Here is a 17,943-nt window from a genome sequence, read left to right on the forward strand (position 1 = left end):
CTGAGAAAACATGAAAAATTAAAATGAACAATTAATACACATAGGTTTAGCATAGTTTAATTAGTATCTTTTTCAAGCTCGCGATTATTAGCAAAAGAGAAAGTATTATTAGAAAAAGAAAAGTATTCACTTTTATAAGCGATTAGAATATAAAAAACTAATTAGACTTTTTCTATATGGTTATTCCAAATATAAAAAACTTGTTGTATTACATTTAAAAAATAATGCAATTTATAGAATCCTTAAAATAATATGCCTATTTTTATACTTTTGAATGCCAAAAATTTAGTACTGCAAAGAAAAATCAACGCATAAACAAGTGCGATGATAAAACAACTACGAATCGTCGGCAATTAAAAATTCGTTCTCGCCTATGTGGGTCATATTTCGCGCGCTACAATTACGTATTTGTAGGTTAGGATTTCCGCGAGTCGAGAACACCGCATTACCCTCCACCCCGCGCTTACTTACCTACTAACCTATTGGCGAAAGAGCCAAAGAGCCGTGGGAAAGTGTGAAGCGAGCCTAAAGCGTGCTGTTAGTGGCAATGCATTAGCTAGATAAATGTCACATAATGTTAAAGACATTTTGGGTGAGAACGAGCATAAAAATAAAACACAATGGCTGTCAGGATACAATCTATTTAATTTATAATTTGTACAAAAAGTTCATACAATAAAAAAAAAACAGATCTCTCGATTGAAAATTTTCAGGGGTAGTCACGAAACGTGTGACATGTACCTAGATTAATGCAATAAGCATCGATTTAAATAAATAAATAATCTATAAATAATAGAATACAATAAGGAAATAAATAGAAAAGATCTAGACTACTGGCTAACCTGATTTCGTCCTATTGCCAAATGCCAAAGTGCTTAGTTTTCGATATGTAAAGTGGTCTATGATACAGAAGGTACTAAGAAGCAATTCTGGAAGCTAGTAAGTGTATTTTACACAAGGTTTTCCATCAAATGACTGGCACTAATTCCAAAAAAACTAAACATTCCGGCGACTAACAAGTCCTTTTTACAGAGCGAAGCGAAAAAAGTCTCTACACTACACTACACCTATCTCACTTTACGATCAGCTTTGTGTTGGTTGTGTTTCCTAGCTTTTTTGGATTTCTTACTATGCTTTAAACTTTTGGACTCACGTGATCTCCTAGCAGTGAGAACGTCGGCTATATCGCTCTCGTCCTCGTCGTCATCGACATCCTCATCGTCGTCGTCATCGTCGTCGTCGTCGTCGTCGTCAGACAAACCGCCCAGCCCGTCATCGTCATCGTCGTCGTCGTCGTCGTCATCGTCATCTTCGTCGTCGTCAGCGGGTTCGTCGTTGGCCGGAACGGGCTGGACCACCACGGGTTCTACAGTGTTTTCTACAGTCTCGGAAGCGTCTGCCACTGGGTCTTTCTCGATAAAATTCCCGTCGGCCCCGACTGTCTCATTGTCAGTGCCAGCACCTTGCTCGTCTTCCCCGGCTTCGGCTTCTTGGGCGTCGAGTTCTTCGCTGGGGCTAAGCTCCGATGCCGCCAGTGCCGGTTCTACGGGTGCTTGAGGGACTTCGGCTGAGGCGGTTTGGGTACCGGTGACGGGGGCGGGTTCTTCGTCGTCCTCTTCGTCGTCGTCGTCATCGTCGTCGTCGTCGTCATCTCCACCTGGAAATTTCAATTCGATGTTTACCTACTATTCGTTCCAAAAACGAGATGTTAATGATAAATGTTTGGCCAAATTTCAGTGATGGAAAAAAATGTCTTGTAAAGAATTATTGTATTCGATTGTTTCAAGTTTATGTGTGATAATTTATGACATATATTTTTTTCGGTATCCAAAACAAATTCTAGAAAATTTGTAAAAGTTTATAAAAAGCTTGAACAACAAAAAGATCAAGATTTTTACGGTAATGAAGTAAGAAAAAAGCTACTTCTGAAGTATTTTACAAAATTTAAACAACAATGTGGTAACAAAAGCTGCAATATTAGCAATTGTCACTGAAAATCTAAGAAATTTTGACATTTTACTGTTACAATTATGTGTAACCTGTTGCAAAATAGAAAATGAATATATTTAACAAAATTGCAATAAAGTTAAATACATCATTTTTCAATTTGGTAACGTGTGACACAAATTATAATTAGTCCCATTTTCTGTATAAATACAGTTACCAATGATTCAGTTGTTAAATTTTCAATATACATTTTTTTCCGTGTAGAATCTTTGGAGGTTATAACATAAAAATTTTAAATTACATGATTTCCTAGGTAGTTACAGTTAAAAGCTTTAGTATGTTTTTAAATTTTTCCTTATAAGTTAATTTCTAAAATTAATTGTGTAAAAAAATGATAGATATTATTTTTTCAATGTAGACTATTTTGCAATTGAGATTATAAAATGTTTAAGTTTTCAGGAGTGTCATAAAATTATCGTATTTTTAAAATAAACACAACAATCTTATCTATCTTATTTGCTACTTTATGAAAATATAGTTAGAAATAGTTAGAATAGTTAGTTGCAAAACCTTTAACACCCTATAACTCCTAGGGAAATGTGAAATTGAAAACTTTTACATAATCAGTATGTGTCAGTGAAGTTTGGTCACACTTATCATTGCCACCCTGTAAGTTAGCCTTTATTTTGAACGTGAATTACAAAGGATGGCGAAAAATTGTAAAAAAATTGAGATTATCAGTACGAAGTGTAGAAATTTCAAAAAATATATAATATTTTATTTATCAAGATACCTGTGGTTATTAAAAATTTAATTAAACTTAAAAATTTATACATTATGTCCCATTTAAGAGGGATTATTCCTTAACTTTCATGATGTCAATTATACAAAAAAGTCATAGAATTTATGATTTCTTTGACAAAAAATTTATTCCCTCATTTTTATAACTATTTCTAATATTTTGGCATTAGGCATCCATATTTTAATAAATAAAAAGATATACAGTGTGTCCCGTTTTTCAGGTTAACACCTCTGGAAATGTGAGAAGACTATGGACTTTCCGCAAGCCAATTTTTTTACAAATAGTGCCCTGATAAGAGGTTATACTCTACTAATCATTTTATTGATGATAGTGATGATGTGACAAAAGCGTGGCCTGCTACGATTTTTTAAAAGGCGTGTTTCCAGAACGTAGTATTAGGCATTTTTTTATTAAAAGATAATATTACCAGGCTATTCAACACCCATTAAAATACTCATACAGGGTCGGAAAGTACCGATGGTCCATCTGTCGTTACGTGAGAGCGATAAAGTAAGTCATAGAAATCCGTGCGATAGAGAAAGATGGCTATAATGAAGGCGTCTAATAGTCACCGCCCATTTCGCCCTTCTACAATTAAGAAGTGGATCTTATTTGTGGAAGGGCGAAATGGGCGGTGACTATTAGACGCCTTCACTATACCCATCCTTGTCTATCACATGGATTTCTATGTCTTACTTTATCGCTCTCACGTAACGGCAGATGGACCATCGGTACTTTCCGAACCTGTATACCAAATTTGAACGACAAATGTCTATACTGTTTTTTTATGTGGTGCCAAACTTCGAAAAATCAGAACTAAAAATTATAATAAGCAGGTCAAAGATTGCCATGAAAACAAATACCAATCGAACAAAGAAAGAATACAGGCACTATAAATTTAATACTTTTAATTATATTAATTCATTATTATTAATTAATTATAAAAATAATAACTTAACATATTTTTCCAATTCTCTTCTTAAATTTAAAAATAATTTACATAGCCGTTGTGGAGTAATCTCTGAACAAGCTTATCTTATGCAATAATTCATTAGGTCATCCAAATTCCTTGGTCTGTTTTTATAAACTTTCTGTTTTATAAAACCCCAAAAGTAAAAATCCATAGTTCGAGAAAACTAAAATTTAATTTAGATTGTTTTGCAATTTTTGTTTAATAATTTAATATTTATAATTCCTTACCTACATTTTTTGTACGTTTTTTTTTTGTCCGACTGGCACTTGTTTTCACTTTCATGGCAATCTTTGACCAGCTTATTATAATTTTTAGTTGTCTGATTTTTCGAAGTGTGGCACCACATAAAAAAAACTCAATAGACATTTGTTGTTCAAATTTGGTATGTTGGTATTTTGATGGGTGTTGAATAGCCCGGTAATATTATCTTTTTGATAAAAAAATGCCTAATACCGCTTTCTGGAAAAACGACCCTTTTAAAAAATCGTAGTAGGCCAGGCTTTTGTTACATCAATAAAGTGATTAGTAGAATATAACCTCCCTTCAGGGTACTATTTGTAAAAAAAATTGGCTTGAGGAAAGTCCATAGCCTTCTCACATTTTCAGAGGAGTTAACCTGAAAAACGGGACACACTGTATATAAAAATCCCCGATTATTTCGTATAAGAAATATAGAACAGAATATCTTAATAAAATCGAAAAAAAATATTAAATTTTGCATTTGTCTTTATTATGTTTAATCTATAATCTATAAAAATTTGCGTAATTGAAAACTTTTAAAGTTCGAAATTATCATTTTTCTATTTGAAATATTGTATTAAATAAGGCAGAAGATTAGCACGTTAATTAAAAAAACGAAAAACGGTAAATCACACCGAAAGAGTACTCAACTCAACATTTGTTTTTTGTTTTTGTATTACTACATTTTTTTTAGATGATTAAAACCCTCAAAAGTCACACTAATGCGAATTCGCACCACTTTTTTTTTTAAACAGCTGGCATTTCTCAGGTAGCAGCTGCCAAGAGTTCCCCCACCACCATAATCCCTTCTATAGCCCAAACAGTCGAGCTGTCCTCAGTCGGCTAAACTAGATAGTTCGATCGGTGCGAATTCGCACTAGTGTGACTTTAGTGTGGGCAAAAGTGTGGGTGAATTTATTTCATATAATCAAAAAATAAACCGGATTTCCGGTTTTTTTTTCACCTCATTTTGCGTGTCAAATAGCCCAATATTGTTTATTTCAATTAGGTATTTTTTTCTTAAAAATATGGACATTGAACTTCAAAATCCTTTTTTCTACTTTTTTAATTATATCATTCGGTTTCTCGGAAAATTTTAACCCAATTTTGATATAAATACGCTATTTTCGTTAACAAATAAAGAAAATAAAGTTGGCAAAATCCCAATTCGCACTAGTGTGACCTTTAAGGTGACCCACCCCAATTGTGACCTTTGAGGGTTAAGAAACCGCGTTTAAGTCTTCTAAAATAGCAAGTTTTTTTTTTAAATAACGATAACAGTGACTTTTTACACTCGAAACATTAAATAACTAAGCATGGTTTTGCGTTCAGTAAATGATATTAAAATACTACATATAATAATTTTGACACCCACTGTATATGGAAGGATGTACATTAAATTGAAAATTAAATCTTAGGCTTGACTGTGTCAAAAACTGAATTATTTTGATACTGACCTCCCAAAATATCATCGAAAATCCTGTCAAAGTAATCATCATCGTCGTCGTCGTCATCGTCGTCGTCGTCAGCAGCAGGACTATCATCATCGTCATCATCGTCGTCGTCGTCGTCATCGTCATCAAAACCAAGATCCAGATCATCATCGTCATCGTCGTCGTCATCATCATCGTCATCCTCAGACTGCCGTCCTTTGTTCTAAAAAAAAAGGAACCACATTCACTAATAAAATCCAAAAGACAACTAAACAAAGCTCTACCTTTAGTTTCCTATCTTTCCTCTTTACTTCGCTAACAGCGTTTTCTTCTGTTTTCAACGTTTCTTCCTTCTTTTCCTCTTTAGAGACTTCTACGACTTCAGTTTTTTTTAATTCGTCTGACGTAGCTTCAGCAATGTTATCTTCCAGAGGCTTCTCAGGAGTCTGTTGTTTAGTTTCTTCACTTTTAAAAACGCCTTGTGTCTCTTCTTGTATCTCCCCTTCTTTCTGTATTTGCGTTTGAGGTTCTAGAGAGCGACTATCGTGGTCCGCTGTTATGGTTATGATGGGATTCGCTCTGCATTGCAGCAAGACAATGCATAACACTGCCCCCACAAAGTACAGCCTCATTTTCGTTCTAAAAAACATTCCCTGTCGTTACACAGTTCAAACTGAATTGTACTCAGTTCCAGTTCATATACTTATCTTTGAGTGATACTGCTGTCGATTTTGTAAACAAACGAATGTTTTTTTGGGAATAGTAGGTCAAATTTTGACTTAATTCATAAAACGCTAGCCCACAACCGTTGTTGAATTGACAAACACTCCGTGGTATTCACCGTTATATCAGCGCAAACATATGTATGTAGTTAACATCTGTGCATTTTTCTTACTACGCGACAGATGCTACACGTACTATTTGAAGCAATAAAGCAGAACATTTTGCTTACAATATACATTTGGATAAAGTAGGTAAATCATTTTACTCTAGTTGTATGACATAGTAGTGTTCTTTGGTTGGAAAGACCTTTGAATGACCGCCAATGTTTCCAAATTTAACATATTTTCTACAACACGCGTAAACTATCCAAAATAACGTACATGATAATTTTTTTTGCTGTAAATATAAATAAAGAAAAGTTAACTAATGTTGCATTACTGCAAATTAACTGTATAAGTGCATTTAAATCCGCTGTCGTGTATCTGCAAGTTATTGAAAGAGCTTATTAACGGTAATCATAACATGTCTGTGCGAGATGTTCATTAATGTACGCCTAATTGTTCATCGCAGAGAATTAGCAAAAGGATATCTGGATAATTTATCTTCGTTGTGGATCATTATGGACTTCCTATGAACTGGAAGAGTGGTTATTATAATTCCTACATAGCTAATGGACGTTGACTCAGATCTAGAGTAAGATAATTGTGTTACCATTATATCGTGAGAGGTAGATGTCTACTAGAGCATAGATTTTGAAGAAGAGTATAATTTTCTCCAAGTGTCGAAGCAATCGACAAACTTTTTCAATTCTACATGATGACATAGATTTTTGTTCAAACATTTCCCATGAGAGACACACTGGAAATTTGAAATTTAGAGGAAACAGTGAATGTTAATTATACAGGGTGGTCCTTAAGTAATTGTACATAGAAGTATGGTAGATTTGTGACTTGAAAATATTACGATTTGAGCCAACTTGCCTTAATAAAATATTGATAATGGGCCTTTAGCGTCATTCGCTCACGTGGCCTCAGGCGCTCCCGTTTTTACGATAGTGTTGATAGTGTTTACATCAGTTTTTCAAGTGCCAAAAATGGCTTACATGTATAGCAACTCGGAGTTGATAGATATCGTTTTAATTTATGGTGAAACAAGACAACATTTGTGTTAGTTCGTAGAAACCGGGTAAGACGGGCCCAAATGTGTTTACACGTCGGTGTATAAACATATTGCACTTCTTTTTAAATAGTTGCACTTCAGCATTTAAAGTCCAATAAACAGAAGAGATATTCAGTGACAATAGTTATTCTCTTAGCTACGTTCTACAATATTGATACTTGTTTTTATTTTAAATATTTAGTCACTAAATTTAATTATGTATTTATTGCTGCAGTTACGTTAGTTTGGAATAAGTTATTATAGCTTGTGGTTTGCTGTTATTTGATTGATTTTTATTCCAAATGTTGGTGACCTACAATTTTGCTGTAATGTGTAAAAAGGTGCTTCAGATATAGCAAATTGTAACAATTCTTGAACAATGTAAAACGGATTTTAATTTAAACTAATTTGAGAGGAATTTAGAGCACTCTCGACTTAATTTTTTCTACGCTTCCCCGATATCAACAACGACAAAAATTTATAATAGACATAAAATAAATCCACATGTACTATCTACCACTTCTAAGCCTAATTGTTATTATGACTGTAGTGTAGATGCCTTACGTGCAATATACAGTTAAGCAACTACTGCATTAATAGATTACGGAATTTCGTTACGGTACAACATCCGGTACGATTTTGCTAACGCTTACTAGAACTAGACTATACGAGGTACTTATTAAATTTTTTTCAACGACTTCATTGAATGGCAAGCACTTATTTAAAAAATTAACCTGTACACCCTCCATCCTTAACAGAGTTGTGTGGCCTTTGGAAAAATTAAAATTTGATCGCTAATAGAATTCTTTTTCATTAAAATTACATCTTAAAAGCATGCTCGAATTTTTGTATAACCGTAGTGTGAATTTCATTACATATTTATTAACTAATAGATTGTGACTCTCATTGGGCCAATCAATACACAGGGTGATTCGTGTAAGGAAGCTCACCATGGAAATCTTTGAAACTGTAACAATTCCGAAGAATTGATACTGCTTTACTGTAATCATTGATATACTAAGGTTAAAAATTACTTGTGTAGGTACTAATAGGTTTTAAGTAATAAGCTAATTAAAATAAATTTTTAAAAATTTCTAAAAAAATTCTATCAAATTCAGTGTTTTTTTTATTCCAAAAATCCAGGTAGGCAAAAGATAAATAACCACACAGACAAGAATCCTAACCACAGAAAACAACTCTATGGGGTACATGCTTAAACTAGCATTGAATTACACCACCAATATCTAGTAATTAGCTAGTAATTCATTAATTAACAATTTATTCATATTTTTTATACCTGTCGAACTGGGCGACTGGGCAATAAATCTGGGCTGTTGGCAAGTGGCTGCCTAGCAGTGCAGTGCAGCAATGCGGAATTTGGTGTGATTCAGGTAATTTTAATTTATTATAGGCACCTTCTGTTAATCATTCATATTACAATAATTGCGAAAGGGAGAAATAAGAGGAATATTTTGTTTACTAATATTATTACAATATGGCATTTTGGAGACCTTTTGAAAGGGAACAAAACGAAATTTACCATCAATATAAAAAAATTGTTTGAGGACATAAATAATTAAAATGTGTTGTTGGCCAAATGAACATATAACAGAAATTTTCTACACATTATATAAAAATTATTATAATTTTTTACCTTTAGTAGAAAACTTTTTTGGGGACGCCTATGAAACTCATAAAATTTTATTGTTAGGCGTTTTTATACATGTTCAACTGACTTCGGAAAGACTATACCTCTAACAACACAATGTGTTATCGTTATACCAAAATTATAATATCAAAACTAACTCTGTATATAGGGCGGAATAATATATATTGCAGTTGATGCGAGATATCTTTGACCATTCTTCTTTTGGATGAGATATTTCAATTTTTTTTTTAATTTTGGATTAAATACTAGTTAGAAGGTTTACCAAGATAAGTCAATCCTAAGTCCCACATCACAAATAAGATGTGTTCAAGTTAAAAGTTAAGTTTGCCCCATTGCTAATTTTTCTGTAGATTTTTCAGAAAATTTCATTTTGATAAAAAGTAGAGCCTGACGAAAATACTTTTGATAGTTTCATCGTAGTAACCACAAAACTTGAAAATTTTAAATGTTGGAGTAAAAAAGATTACAATATAATATTTCTGAGATGTTATTAATTCGCTGATGTGAGAAAATTGAATTCAATTTTCTTTTTCTCATAAATTTTTTCAGCAACTTAATTTTGCATAAAAAAGCTTAAAATTTCTGGCTAGCTTAAAAAAATGTGACTATGAAAAAATTCTTGATCTAAATCACTGGACTCCAATCTTTTTCTTTTTTAAATAATCCGTAATAGACGTAATTATACTCAGTAAAAAAATTAAGGGAAGAGAAAATTTTTCAAATTTTTTTAGTGATTTTTGAAGGCTGTAACTTCGTGAATAATGATCATATAGAGAAAAAAAAAGGAGTATTTTGAAGCTTGAGGATTCTAGTTTTGAAATCTTGATAAAAATTTTTTTTGACCATCACTCTCGACGCAATCAAAAGAAATAATGCAAGGCAAAAATTTAAAAAAAAATGTTCAAAACTATCCATGATGGGATCAGAGGAATTTTTTTGCCATAATTAATGCCACAGTCATTTAGCTTGATTCTTTAGTTTCAATTTGTTTTTTTATTTTCTCATTATATCGGCTATTGAGTTAAAAGTCATTTTGTTTTTTTGATCATCGATATCTCATGAACTATAATGATCGTACAGCGAACAGGGGGTTTTGGAAACTTGAATAAATTCTTTTCAAGTCTTTTGGTATGTTTCAGGAAAAAAAAATTATACCTAGGTACTTAGTATTAATTTGAAAAAGTGCAAAAAATGAATTTTTTCTGCTGTTTTGGAAAATCAGCGACTACTTCGAGAATATTGCCAAAAGTACCAATATTTATAGTTTTTCTTTCCTGCATCATCAAAGTTTTATAAAAAATTAAAGGCTTTCAAAAATCACTAAAAAATTGGAAAATTTTCTGCTCCCTTATTTTTTGCTGAGTCTATTAGAAATTCTAAATTTTCAGGTATTATTATAAATTAATCTCCTGCATCATCTGGTGCTATTAGATTTACTGATTTTTTAAAATATATATATTATTATTAGCTTTCGCAGTTTACTTTTTTTTAGATAAAATTATGTTTTTGTTCAGTGATTAAAAATTTTCAAATATGCCTACAAAATTGAACACGTGGAAAACACAGAATTCAGAAGATTTAGAAAAAAAACAGTCGACACAATTTATGTAATATCTGAAAATCTAAAGTTTTCACAAAATTCCATTCGTCTATTGGCCTGCAAATGTCACAAACAACTGAAGGCATCACTAAAGTTGATCATCATTGCGCAACTTTTTTGTAACTTAACCAACTTCATGGCGAGCATCTTCAAGCAAATCACCCTGTATAATGTCCGTTCGCTAAACCTCCCAAAATATCTCGCCCATCGAGCAAATTCCAGCTGTGCACAAAGGAAAGTCTGGATTTTCCAGCGGCAGGGATAGGAGCTATGTGCATCTGCGAGAAATTTATTATTAGCCGCGTATGAGATAAGTAAAACAGACTTCGAGATGTATCCTTTTACGCGCTATTCTGGGAACTGCATTGCGGTGCAGTATGCAACGCGTTTGATAATATACTGCGATGGGTGTATAAAAAAAGAGGAGTGCAATGAGAGAAATCAGAAATGACAGAACGGAAACGTGGACGAAAAAATATGAGAACTGATTTTTTTTTTCTATTTATTTGCCACGTGAAAAAATAAAATAAAAAACAGAGAAACGGATCTTTGCGCCAAAATGATTAGTCAGGGGGTATTTTTATAAAACTAGTTTTGCCTAACCAAAAATTACACTGAAGAATGCGGACAAATAATAAGTACTCAATACATACTTCAACAAGCTGTTAACATTTCGAAAAAAGTTTATCTGTTGTAGACAGTTTGCTAGTCTAGTTACATAGCTAGACATATCATTGATGTTTATTCTATTATTTACTTTTTTATTATTTTCTTCACAGGAGACATATAACGAAATAAATAGAGAAAAACTAACACAGTGCAGCAAATAAGTAATTTTATACAATATTTCAAAGTATGGGACATAATTTTACCTAGACTTCTCCTGATTGAGTCATTCTGGTTGATGATTTTGACTCATAAAGGACAAAAAGCGAAACACTTGTTTAAATTTTCATTTGTTTATTTAAAAATTTTGATGATTTAAAAAAGCATTTCGGGAATATAAACTTAAACACTCTGTATCTCGCAAACTGAATACTTCTCACCCACGTTTAAACAAACTTTTTTACATAATTTAAGGAATTCTATTCAATTTAGGACACCCTGTATAATATCCGAGCAACTTAAATCAGCTATATCTACTGTGCACTTCTTCAATTTAATTTCTGTAGCCTAGAAAATCTATTTATATAAATAAAATTACTCATTTTTTAAAATTTAATATCCTTTAGCGTTAGAAGAACCTCGAACCAAAAATAGACCTGTGGCAAGCCCCTTGACATTTTGTATATTATTTTTAATGACATTAGCAAAACTCGTAGCAGAATTTCACACTTCCCTTGCTTAATCTTGTACTCGTCAGCCAATTTGCGCAAAAAATTCCTACCAGTCATCACGGGCATGTGCATGAAAAGATTTAAAAATACACCGTCTTAATAAAGTGGAAAATTAACCTCTCAAAATATCCGGAAATAAAAAAAATGCATGATAGCTAAGATAACTAGCTTGTGTCACGGAGTCATCCAATTTTAAACCAGCTCATGAATCTTGTTTTTCCTGACTCGAAATTAATAGACGTGCAAGAAAAAACGACCAATAAGTAAATTTTCCTAGTTTTCCTAAGATTATCTGTATTATAATAGCAATTTTTCTTATTAATGTTACTATATCATATGCCAAGCTTAATAAAAATTATTTTACTAACACGATTTTACTTGGTTTATTAGAAAAAGAGTACCTATTTACAGTAATAGGTACATTTTTTTTTTATTTTTTCCACTAAAAATAACTAGATAACTTATTGTACTAGTTAATTGACTTTCGTCGAGGTCTGCCTTTTAAAAATAATTTACTTTTACCCACAAGAATCGAAGTGCAAATGTTATTACGGTAGCTAGATATTTTTTAGCGCGTAGTAATCATAGTTGACACGCAGACGCAGAAGCTACATCGCCATTTTGTGTCTAACGTTGCAAATAGGAAAATTACCTTGCCCGCTTTTAGTACAAGTAAGGTATTATATTATGTCAGTAACAATAATAATAACCAACAAAGCTTTGACTGTGTGTTGCATATACATTACGAAATGGGAAAAAAATGTTAAGTAAAAGATTAATATGTGTATATGGGTACCTGTATGAAGTGCACGTGCCTATACAGGGTGTCCCGGCACTTGATACAAATAGATGAGATCAAAATAATATCAGTTCTTCAAATAATTCATAGAATTTTTGCATGATGACGATCGCAATCTGCCTGTATCAAAAATAACTTCCCTGAAGAATTTGCCAATGATAATACCCGCATGGTTCAGCTCGGTAAAATTAATAGTTTAGGAAATATTTGTGATTTTATGTCACAGTGCACATCGAGCCACCATTTTTTGTTTTTAATTTTTAATTGCACTTAATTACTATGTTGGAAGCATACATATTTTTAAAATAAAAGTCGAGAAAATCTTACTGTCTGCTAATGTAATTTTCATTAATAGAATTTGACAAACACACGTTACACATAACACAAAATAGAAAAACTAAACAAGAATAAGTTAAAGTTAAAAAAATAATTTAAAAGAAAGGAAACGATCAAAATACATTTTTAATATGGACACCTTCCACCTCCACACACATCTTAAGGCTACGTTTTTAAGTTATGAATGCATGCTTACATATTTTAGCAAGCATTGCTGGTACAAGTCATTACTTGATACCATTAGATATGATATAAGACAACAGAGATCTTTGAACTCATAATTCCATCCGATATTACAAATAAGAAAATCAACGGCAATTGAAACGAAATTAAGGAGCTTTCGACATGTCAAATTAATTTAGTAAAGTTTCTAATGTGATTCCAAATAACGCCAAACAGTTTTATTAAGAAACAATCTTAAATAATGAAATTAATTTGTTTAAGTGCGTTTTATTTTTTTGTTTCTAAAAAAATACAATTCATAAAGGTGCGGCACCTGCTTTTATTAAAAGTTTGCACTTCGTGATTTGAAAATCAACAATAAAATTATACATACAAATCGTTATTTGTAATATGTCAAGGCTTACTTGCTGTTATGACTAATTTTTTAGCAAATTAAAACTTTCACTGTATTAAAAACAAAGGAAAACAAACGTTTCAACCGCTTTGAAAATTTCTAAATATTTTGGAACAATGAAATAATAATAATAATGAATTAAATGTTGAAAAAACTTAAAATTGAAATAAATAAACAAGTTATTTGATGTTTGCTTCTACAGTGTGTCCAACTAAGAACCAGGACAATTATGCATTTTTTACACGTAAGTAGTCGCCTTCTAGATGTACCTGCCTAACCAATTAGGTACAAATTACTTCAGGGACTTTTTTATTGAAAACCTTGTGACATTTCCTTAATCCGCATCACGTAAGGACCCTATTTCTCAAATTTTAGATTAAAATACAAATTTATACAAAAAAAAAAGTATAAAATGTGCTTATAATTTTTCTTAGTACTTAACATCCATAAAGACAAAACGCATTGTTTTCGAAAGACTATCAATCGAATTAATTGTCGATTCAGAAATAAACTGTGCAATTTAGTTTCAGCAAGTTTCAAGGAACAATGTCAAGGTGAATGTTGTAAACAATACACATTTTCAATAAATCGCTTATAACAATAACAATGTTAAAAGTGTACTGGAAATACATCAGTTCTAGGTACTTAACCTTTCAAGGATCTCAATTTTTTACAGGAAGAATTATTATTTATCATTGATTAATTTCTATCGACGTTTCTTTAGAAACGGTGTTAACAGTAGAATCATTTAAGAAAATTCATCGACAAATCATTTTAATGTTTAAAATGATCTCTCAATGAAAAACTAAAATAATTTTCAAATGACGGGTGTCAATTATATTTTGATAAAAATTTTAGTATAGTTTTATATTATTTTTTCCTGGTAATAATAATAAATTTAAGGTCTTTACTGATCAGTAGAATTTAATCGTTACTTCTCCCATATTTTTTTCAAAAAATTGAGTTGTATTTTCAGTGTTACTCATATCCTCTTGATGATTCATTTTTCTAATATATTTATTATCATATTTTTTTATTTATATGCTTATTTTTGATTTACTTAGTAGCTAACCGATTTGACGAAAACATGTTTAATGACTGAAATTTTACATATGAATTTAAAATTAATTTCCAAGAGATAATCATCTTTAAATGTAATTTTAACAAACAGTAAACTGAAAATTTAACATTTTTTTGTACTTAAATACAAATTTTGAGAATACTATTACTTCAAGTCTGTCCACAATATCAGAAACGAGCTATATATGCGATCTGCATATAACTGTTTCCTGATTTATTAAAACATTTACTTCAAGCTACTCGCAACGACTTAACTGGACATTTTACGTTCAACGAAATACGTGGTGGAGCAATTTATTATATTTCTCAAACACTTCATCGACAATATCGAAGCAGTACCACTCAATCTCTGTCTTCACTATACGGAAACGCAAAGGACTCATCCACTGATCACCGAAAAAGACACAAAAACTGCCAGAGACGACCAGAACATCTCTCCGAATCAACATTCCTATGTTCCGGTTCCGGCGCAAAGACTTACCACTTGGGCCAATAGTAGGTCACACACTGAACTGAACACACTGTATGCACTAGGAAGTCCAAGAGGTATGAGTCTGTTCTGGCGAGGAGTCGTCCTAAGCACCGACAAATGCTGCTTCCTCGTCGACTTTACTTCTTATACCCGGCTTGACGTCACTGATACCACTTTAGATGAACTGTTACCACCACTTAGCAGCCAACACGGCCCAGGATCTTCATCTGCACTTGACGCAGATCGCGTTCGCAGGATTTCAGGGTACTTATACCTCGTTTCAAATTATCGTGGTTACGCTGGGTACGGAGACGCGGATGTAAGTTAACAGATTTTTCGAATTTTCATTCGAAATAAAAGGACATAGTCGAAAATACCGAATCCACAATATAAACCTGTAATTTCGAAGATACTGCTTGCCTGCAGTGTCTTCATTCCAGGTAACACTTGACATAAACACACGGAGAAAATGGTATCCCGTTTTTAAGCCTTCATTGTAAAAATATGGGTTTACTATTGGAAATTAAATTAAGCATTTGAGGAATCAAACATGTTTATATTTGATTTCATTTGGAATCCATACGACGCGGTCTAATTCTTGAGTCGCGCCTTTAACACCTCCGGTACCGCAGCTCCTATTACTGTGTTAATATACAGGGTGATTCACAACTTATTCAAAAAAATTTGGGAATAGATGCAGCATGAGAAATGGAGTCAATATTGTAAAAAAAATTTTGTAAAATCCTTATAGTTTCCGAGATAAAAATTATTGAAGTTGTAGTGCTTTCAACCATTACACAGCTGGACAACTGTATTAGACATTAAAAAAATTGTTTTCGGAATCAACCTGTATTATGCTGGTAAGCGGTTGTACGAGTAGGCTAAATCTGTGGTTAAGCTGTGTGCCGCTCTATGCTAACAATACACACTGCTACTGACTGTCATAAAAATACTTGCCATACACTCGACCAACCAAAGCGTCAAACTTACTCACACACACACACAAACAACAATGAAATTCATGGCCAACGTACCTCAGCAAAAAACCTGGATTGTTCACCGGCACGTCAGGCCGGCAGAACAGGCATTATAATGCCGCTAGATACGTATTGAATAAATTGATCGATGCGAAGCTTCAGACCAGAGGCAGACATGTGGATATTATAAAATGATGCGGATCGTAGGATTAATAAAAAGTATTTGCTGTTTCAACATCATTGGTAAAAATAGCATCTATTAAAAATTTCGACTATTTTGGATATGCTCCTGTGACCTCGGTAAATATTGAACGGTCATTTTCGTTTTTGAAATGAAATTTCCTTATGAGTAAGAAATTATTATTTTGTAAACTTTTGCTAATACTTATTATTACGTACCATACCTATGATAAGTTTTTATTTCATACTATTATGCAAATATACTGTTATCAATTTTAATTTAATTAATATTATTCTTATAATGTAAGGAGTACAATTATAATAAGGCAACAATTGTGTTACGACATTAAATTACACCCTGAATATCTAGCAGAATAAAATTCGATCAAATTCGTTAGCATTAGACGTGCTCAGGCAATTTGCTCAAATACAGGGTGATTCAGGTTTAATGTGGATAGTCTCAGGAATCGATAGAACAGGTTAAAATATTGTTCATTCATGATATAAACTTATTTCCTAAATCGCATTCTTTCGGAGATAGAGGGCGTTGAAATAGAATTTTTTTCCCGCTTTTCTCTCATAACTTTTGAACCACTCATCCGATTGAGGTGAAATTCGGAACACAAACACTCCTTATGATCTTGCACCACCTACCACTCTCAATAAAACAGCTGCACACCACTTTTGTCTCATTAATTTTTAAACTTTTTCGTCTTCTGTTTTTTTTTATATTTGGCCTTTTTTCTGAGATATTCAACGAAATCCGTGACAGTGTTTCAAAAGTATTTTTAGTGCTAATGAGAACAAAATTCCTACGTTAACGCCCTCTATCTCCGAAATGGTACGGTTTAGGAAATAAGTTTATATCATGAATGAACATTATTTTAACCTGTTCTATCGATTCCTGAAGTTATCCAAATCAAAAGTGACTCACCCTGTATTTAAATACATACCTTCATTAAACAACTATATTTACCACACCTAAGTAAATTTTTTGGACAGAAGGCAAATGCTCTTCTATTAAGGTCTCCTATCTTTGTCACCTCTTATGCGGACCTTTATCTCAATCTCGCGACCATATAAGTTTGGATAAGCTGTGATTCTAGAAGATTTGAGAACATGTTTGAGGTTTCCTTTAATTTTTTTTTTCGGAATTAATGGAATAAAAACAAGGAAGCGCTTATTTCCAGATCATGATACATCCAAAACAGAATTTCATATTAGCTATCTAGGGTTCGCAGTGATTTTTCCGTAGGCACGATCGCAGTTTCGTTTGTTGTTGCGCTGATTAACAGTTTCGTAATTTATGAATCCGGCGCCCACGCCCTTGCCGTTGAACAGATACATCTCAAAAATACCATCAAACGCACTTAAGTTACGCCTCTCGCGAGGAAGTGATAATTTATGCAATTAGTTTAATTCCAACTGCTCCCGTTAGTACCACAACATTTATTATTCTATAAATAGGAACGCCCATATATGAGGAATGTATGCGACATTATCGAAAAGCTACAGAACGAAAATTGTCGTTGGTACATATTAACTTAATATTAAAAAAAAGATACTTAAATGAAAAAATTACTATTAAAACAATTTTCTTTTATAACAGTGGAAGCAAATTGTAAGGGTTTGAAAATAAA

At 32.5% G+C, this 17,943-nt stretch overlaps 1 protein-coding gene across 2 annotated transcripts in view; it reads right to left on the reverse strand.

Moving 5' to 3' along the window:
• Positions 1-15,258, reverse strand: part of LOC108903928 (acidic repeat-containing protein-like) — a 31,823-nt gene extending 16,565 nt beyond the window's left edge. Inside the window, exons 1-4 of one of the 2 annotated variants that reach the window (XM_018706276.1) lie at positions 15,156-15,258; positions 5,680-6,034; positions 5,420-5,618; positions 1,463-1,657 (exon numbers count right to left, since the gene is read on the reverse strand). In XM_018706276.1, the coding sequence (XP_018561792.1) occupies positions 1,463-1,657; positions 5,420-5,618; positions 5,680-6,027 (742 nt within the window). In that variant the 5' untranslated portion in view covers positions 6,028-6,034; positions 15,156-15,258. Of the gene's footprint in view, positions 1-1,129; positions 1,658-5,419; positions 5,619-5,679; positions 6,035-15,155 lie in introns of both variants that reach the window. The other variant, XM_023457354.1, reaches the window with a different exon arrangement.
• Between the last annotated feature and the right edge of the window lie 2,685 nt (positions 15,259-17,943).

The sequence above is a fragment of the Anoplophora glabripennis genome, unplaced genomic scaffold (genome assembly GCF_000390285.2).
Source record: "Anoplophora glabripennis isolate ALB-LARVAE unplaced genomic scaffold, Agla_2.0 scaffold111, whole genome shotgun sequence".
Classification (NCBI taxonomy): Eukaryota; Metazoa; Arthropoda; class Insecta; order Coleoptera; family Cerambycidae; genus Anoplophora; species Anoplophora glabripennis.